Here is a 7,497-nt window from a genome sequence, read left to right as displayed (position 1 = left end):
TCGACATTTCATGACCACACAGGCTGGTGTGCTTCTTCCAGGTGGGCTTTGTTGCTTCTCAGCTAGATGGCCGCTTGTTTATCTTCACGCTTTTAAGACCCCAGACAAATAACCTCACATTTTGATATTTTTGTTTAATAAAAGTTTCTAAGATTATTTTTAGTAGTACTTTTTGACTTAACCTTATATTAAATTAGAGATGAGAAATGAGGATCTTCAGATGGGAGAAATTGACTTGCCCCAAATCATACAACAAGACAATTTTGAGTCAAGGATTTGAATGCAAGTATTCTATTTTTCATTAGTGTTCTTTCATTACATAAAATTCTATACTTCTCAGATACTGATAAATTTTGGCCATGGATAAGTTTTATTTGTCTATAGTTTGGTTCTCATTTTCCTCAATTAGGTAGTTATTAGTATAAATGATTCTCTAGTCTTATAAATGTGCATCATTACTGCTATTATTTGCTGTGGTAGTCACCTAATCTAGTGTCAATTTAAGGATTAAGAGTGTAGGGGTGGAGTCTGGGCTGTCAATCTGGAGATAGCCAATGAGACTTCTGTTTGGGCATGGCCTTCTCCTGAGAATTCTGGGAAAACTGGTACTTCTCCCTTGGAGGCGGAAGACACCTCTCTCTCTCTGCCACTCCCTGGGAGATATTGCAGAAGACAAGCCACATGGACACAACCAGACCTTTGAAGCCGGAGGAGCCACAGAGAGACCCTTGTCAGCTCTGAGATGCTCACAACGCCACTGGACCCACAGACTTTCTCCCCACTGACTAACACATTTTCCAAGCACATGAAAAATTGCTTCTATGGTTTAAATGAAAGAGCTTTGGAAGCATACAGAGATATTACATTTGTTTTACCTTTGACCCATAAGTGTCTAAAACTTAAGAACAAATTTTAGAAGGGTACATTACTGTAGAGAGACCTCTTCCTTTCAAAAAATAAGAAACTAATATCCAGAAGTTGAGTCAGCCGACAAATATTTTAATAATTTATATTTTTGAGGCTGAAGAAGAAAGAATTACGTGGAAGCATCACTTAAAATGATCCTGCCAATCATATAACACACGAAATGCACTGGATGTTTTCAACGTACCATGGCTTTGATACAGGTGGATGGATAGAATAATACATGTTCAACCTAGCTCCTGAAAATGGAGATACTCAAGATTTTTGGGAATTCAACGATTGCTTACAATGATGGTGAATAAGTAGGACAAAATAATCCACAATTTTATTTTAGCTTTCTACTGCTGGCGAAACGGTGATAATACTGTTTGCAAATGTATGAATGATTTCTGCATCTTGTAAAAGCTATAAACATCACTAGGCCCTTCAGCATGGCTATTTTTTTTTTTTTTTAGATCTTTTTTTTTTTTTTTTTTTTAAACATTTTATTAGGGGCTCATACAACTGTTATCCCAATCCATACACACATCAATTGTGTAAAGCGTATTTGTACATCATTTCTCAAAACATTTTCTCTCCATTTAAACCCCCGACATTAGGTCCTCATTTTTCCCCTCCCTCCCCGCTCCCCCCTCCCACATGAGCCCTTGATAGTTTATAAATGGGTATTTTGTCATATCTTGCCCTGTCCGACTTCTCCCTTCATCCACTTTTTGGTTGTCTGTCCCCCAGGGAGGAGGTCACACACAGTTCCATGTAATCGGTTCCCTCTTTCCTACCCATTCTCCCTTTACCCTCCCTGTTTTGCCACTCACACCACTGGTCCTATAGGGCTCATCCGTCCTGCATTCCCTGTATTTTCAGTTCCTATCTGTACCAGTGTACCTCCTCTGGTCTAGCCAGTCTTGCAAGATAGAATTCGAGTCATGGTAGTGGGAGCGGGGAGGAAACCTTTAGGAACTAGAGGAAGGTTGTATTTCTCATCATTGTTACATCGCACCCTGACTGGCTCATCTCCTCCCCGAGACCCCTCTGCAAGGGGATCTCCAGTGGCCTACTAATGGGCTTTGGGTCTCCACTCCACACTCCCCCCATCATTCACTATGGTAAGATTTTTTGTTCTGATGATGCCTTACACCTGATCCCTTCAACACCTCGTGGTTGCATAGGCTGGTGTGCTTTTTCCATGTGGAGCATGGCTATTTTTAAAAAAAGGTAGGGTCAAACCAGCTAGATAGCATGATCATCTTATCACCTTGGAGTGGGGGGTGGGAGGTAAGAAGAATGTTTAAATGATTGCTATAAGCTATTGTATTATTTTTCTCAAACAGAGCATTTGAAGACTGAACACATTTACCTTCCAAGATGCTTACCAGGTTTCCTACTTTGAGCACATTGTTGAAATGATCCGTCATGGGGTAGTGCTCCATGGCCATGAAGAGCGTGTTTAAGACGATGCAGATGGTGATGGCCAAGTCCACAAACGGATCCATCACGACCAGGTTGACAATGTGCTTCACTTTCAGCCAATATGGCGAACAGTCCCAGATTAAAAATATGTTGGAAAATTTATACCAACAAGGAGGGCATTTCTGCCGGGATTCTTCAAGCTCTATATTAAACACACACACATGCACACAAATATATCTCATACAAACGCATATTCATTTATTTCAAATCAACTAGGTTTCTTTATTGTTATTGACCCATTTTCACTTGCTACAAAAAGTTAGTCTTCTTTTGTACTTGATAAAAACAAACAAAACAAACTATGGATTTTACTCTTCACATTCTCAAAATCCCGCCACCTGCTTTTTCTCTCTCTATCTTATGCACTGGTAGTCCCTGGGTCTCAAATCTCCAATTACGGGTAAGGTGGACTTGGAAGTTAAAGTTACTTAATTTTGCCGTTACTTTGAAACCCTTGAACAATCTTCACTGGAAACATTTGCCACTATCCCCTCCACTTGCTTCACATGCAGCTTTTGAAAAGGTCTTCAGCCTTTTCTTGGGCTAAAATCAAACCCATTGCCAGTCAGGTCTAGTCGAACTCACAATAATCCTTTCTATGGTTTTGAGTCTTTGTAAATATTCCAGCTAGTGGGTTTGAACCACCAACTTTCAAGTTAGCAGCCCAATGTTTACCTGATGGCACCACTAGGACTCCTGTCTTGCAGTTAAAGCCTAAATCAGAACCATATACATCTGTCCTATCTTATCTGCAAACGTGAATTATGAACGTACTTCAATAGACCAATTAATTTTATTTTTAACAGTCTTCTCTGTTAGATCAATCATCTTTAAAAAATCATTTTATTGGGCTCTAACAGCTCTTATAATTCCATAAAACAATTATATCAAGCATACAATTATGATGTGGCCATCATAATTTCCAAAACATTTTCTACTTGAGCCCTTGGTATCAGCTTCTCTTTTCCCCCCTCCCTCACTTACCCTTCCCCCTTGTGAATCCTTGATCAATTATATATTGTTATTATTATTTCATATCTTACACTGTTCATTGTCTCCCTTCACCCACATTTCTGTTATTCATCCCCTTCAAGAGGGGGAGGCTATATCATTATGAACTTACTTAAAGCTCAAGAACGGGTTTCATTTGCAACTCAGAAGTTGCCTGTACTTGACTGCCAGTTAAGCCAATGGCTTTTTAAAATGATGGTCCAATGAGAACACAGTGTGGCCCCGTGTTTAGGCCTGGATATGGCATTACGCTCAGGTTACAAATAATGGATTGGGTGGGGGGGGGCTGTCACAAAAAATAAAGAATTATCCTTTAAATCTGCTTCCATTTTGTGAAGATGACTTATTCATCACACTTTTCAAAATCTTGAGAGTAGGATGTATTCTTTTACTTTCATAAAAACTTCTTGTAAAATATGTAGGACAAAAATTTGCCATTTTAACAATTTTAAAGTATATGATTCAGTGGTTTCAAATTCATAATATGTGCAACTATTTTCAGTACCCCAAATCTAGCACTTTGTAAGCAATAGTTTCCCATTCCTTCCATTCCCTGCTCTTGGTAGCCAGTAATACATTTTGATTTCTATTTATTTTCCCATTCTAGATATTACATAAGGAACCCTAGTAGAGTACTGAGTTACAAGATGGGCTGCTAACCACAAGGTCATTAGTTTGAACCCACAGGTGAAAGATGAGGCTTTCTGCTCTGGCAGAAATTTACATCATCAAAACCTCAAACAGGCAGTTCTACTCCGTCTTACAAGGTGGCTATCAATGAGTCCAAATCAACTCAATGACAGTGAGTTTGTTTTCAGTTTGGGGGAGCTATTACGTTAATGATATGGAGTAGAAATATGTAGTAAATAAGTAAATGAGATCATAGAATATTTGTATTTTTGTGTCTGATTTATTTCATATAATCAATGTTTTCAAGGTTTATCCATGTTTTAGCACATGCATCAGAACTAAAAAGCACCCATGTTGCTGCTAAAGAACTAAGCTAAGTGGGGCAGAAGAGTCATCATGACTCATGAAATTCTTAGCTTTATTGTGAAATTTTAAAGAGATACTACATACACTTTAGCAGAACAATCACAATACCAGTGTGCTTACACACGTTTGCAGGAGTGTTTCTAGAACACGTGCAGGGATACAGCACACACACACACAGGCCCGCTGCCACTGCCTCCTTTTGGATCCCAGTGACCCTTTGGATGCAGCGGTTCTCAACCTTTCTAACGCTGCGGCCCTTTCACGCAGGTCCGCATGTGGTGGTGACCCCCCAACCATAACATTATTTTCGATGCTATCTCATCACTGTCATTTTGCTGTTATAAATCGGGCGACTCCTGTGAAAGGGTCATTCAACCCTCAAAGGGGTCTTGACCCCCAGGTTGAGAACCATTGCTTATCGGGTTACGGAGCCTATCAATCTGTCCTGGAGAACCCAGCTTCCCCTTCTCCCAAGAGCAGCTGGTGGGTTTGAGCCAAAAACCTTGTGCTTAGCCTCCCACCACCTAACCCCCAGTGCCACTGGGGATCCCCTCTTTACATATCAACTCTGATCTTCTCATGAAAACATACTGTTTCCAACTTATACATATTTGTTTCAAAAAAGACAACAGACGTTTCCTGCAAAGAACAGAAAAATGAAGAGACTTTGTTACCAACCTTCGACTGTATTTGTTAAAATGCTGGCTATACTCATTGCTCTTTGCCTCTGGGAAGGATCTTCTAGAAAGTCCATGGAAACCTGGAAAGAACTTGACCTTCTCTTTCTCATTTCTGTTTCTGTGGTTGTTCCCTGTTTGAAGAGGGAAAAAAAAAAAAAGCTAATCCATTAGAAGTTTATCTTGAGCAAGAGGTTCAGCCAACAACCAGAAGGTGACACAGTGAATTTCGTGAAATGCATGCATCATGCACCTTTGGAGTTACTTGGTAATGGCAGATATTGCTGACTTATTGTATCTTTAACCTGGAATGTCCAAACTGTTAACCATTTAGTCATACAGCAAAAAGGTTTTTAACCCATTGATTTAATCAATTTATGAGACATACTATAAATTTTATATAGGTGATAAATCTCTTGAGAGTCGTAATTGTAATTATCCTTATTTCTGAACTAGTTAGTAAAAATGAATAACTTGAGAAGTGACATAAATGATCATGGCACTTGGTATTGAGAAGGTAGCCAAATACAAATGGTTACAACACACGTCGCTACCGTCTCCTATTTTGGACACAAGACAGGGATGGTAATTAGCAACACAAACTGTATGTTAAAAAAACAAACAAAAACAAAACACATGCATGCTGCATGGACAACAGTTTCATCCAGGGTACCAAAGCAATAAGTCATCTAATTCTGACTTAGCCATGCCTCAACATGCTGATATATTTCCAAGTGAATGAACAGTATAACGAGAGGCAATGTATTTAGAAATTCCTCATCTAGGGATACATTCTCAAATACTTTACACGCCTTTTGCACACAGACAATTATTTTCACTGTCTGAATGAATGGCTTAATTTGTGTCTCTTCATTTAGATTAGATTGGAGAAGACCTATATCAGCATCTTTTTTAGTAAGACAAGTATGAGAACAGGAAATTTTAAGGTAACAATGAAGCTATCTATGCACAATGTTCTCGAAAATCTCCTAAACTAGAGTTATATTGAAAAATTGGCTGGAAAGATTTATTATACACCCTCCATAATTAATTAATTATAGGAATCACTCCTTTAATTTTGTGCAGAGGTTATTCTACTATCTAATCTCAGCCTGGGTATATAGCAAATTCTTTGATTGGAGGCAATAGCTTATTGTATTAGATTATTCGTGATCGATTTATAAGTAAATGCATTCAGGTGTTATGCAGGAGACTGTTAGCTTTTTAGATTTCTGTTGGTTAGTCTGCTAAAGGTATTACAAGATGCAGGTACATTCACAGGTTGACCAACCAGGAATCATTCTCAAGGGGTTCCATTCTGTAGAAACACTGGCTGGTGCAGTAATAATGGGCCAGCCATGCCTAAACTATTTAAAACTTCCTTACATTGTCATCAGTAGCTGGCTTATCTATTATCACCTCTGGCAGAAGCTGTCCAACAGGTGATGTAGGAACTGAAGGTCCACCAACCAAGGAAACCACACCATTGCAATCCACAGTGCTGTGCATCTTCCCATTCGCTGGAAACACTGCCAGCATCCGGGACGACCTACTGGTCTGACTTAGGTTACTGTTGCGTCGTTCTCCGTGTTGCCGGGGCACAAACAGGGAGTCTCTCCGGCTCTCGTTGTCCTCAAACGTGCTGTGCTCATCGTCCGCAAAGTCGTTCTCGGATCCCACATCTTTTGCTCGCCCTCTAAAGCTGAAAAGGCTTGTTCTGCTATTTCGCCTTGGAGAGAACAGGGAGCCACGGATGCTCAACAAAGACTAAAAGTTTGAAACGACAACAACAGCAAAGGGAGAATCATATTAAAATGACCCCGTGAGATGTGCTTTCATTTTGCAAGAGTAAGCCAAGGAGATGTCAGCATCCGTAACAGATACAGGACTCATCTCCTCCCCTTCCCAAGCTCATTGTCTATGCCCAAACCAAACGCACCCTTCACCATCCAGGGGACTCTAGCTCACACCGGCCCTACAGGACAGAATAGACCTGCCCACATGGAGTTCTAAAACAGCCCATCTTCACAGGGGGCAAACAGCCTCGTCATCCTCATGGGGAGACGCTGGTGGGTTCAAACTGCTGACCTTTGGGTTCATAGCCCCTTGAGCAACCCACCAGGACTCCTTCATTGGGTATGCAATCAGATTAAATCAGAATTGTTGTAGAAAAGAGGGCTTCTAGGCCTTGGAATTAAAGAATGGGAGGTCTAGCACAGGCAAAAGGTATTTCATAAACCAACCAACTCGAACCACCATTCCCGAATTCAAAAGGAAACTTTCTTAGTCCGTCATTATGGGCAATGTAATTATTCAGTAAATATTGGTGCGGACACGATGTAATCAGTAAATATTGGAGTCATAGTCTTACAAAGGTCACTTTTATTTTCACTGTCTTTCCTTTGAAAAAATCCCAATG

General features: G+C 40.0%; 1 protein-coding gene across 1 annotated transcript in view; it reads right to left on the bottom strand.

Moving 5' to 3' along the window:
- The window catches only part of LOC101644888 (sodium channel protein type 1 subunit alpha), a 174,133-nt gene that overhangs the window by 57,714 nt on the left and 108,922 nt on the right, over positions 1-7,497 (bottom strand). The window contains exons 12-14 of the mRNA XM_004703766.2: positions 6,465-6,845; positions 5,080-5,212; positions 2,282-2,536 (exon numbers count right to left, since the gene is read on the bottom strand). Of these exons, the coding sequence (XP_004703823.1) occupies positions 2,282-2,536; positions 5,080-5,212; positions 6,465-6,845 (769 nt within the window). The remainder of the gene's footprint in view (positions 1-2,281; positions 2,537-5,079; positions 5,213-6,464; positions 6,846-7,497) is intronic.

The sequence above is a fragment of the Echinops telfairi genome, unplaced genomic scaffold (genome assembly GCF_000313985.2).
Source record: "Echinops telfairi isolate 266 unplaced genomic scaffold, ASM31398v2 ScPeMD7_4;HRSCAF=17, whole genome shotgun sequence".
Taxonomy (NCBI): Eukaryota; Metazoa; Chordata; class Mammalia; order Afrosoricida; family Tenrecidae; genus Echinops; species Echinops telfairi.
The sequence above is the reverse complement of the archived record's forward strand: the minus strand, read 5'-3'. Positions and strand labels throughout refer to the sequence as shown.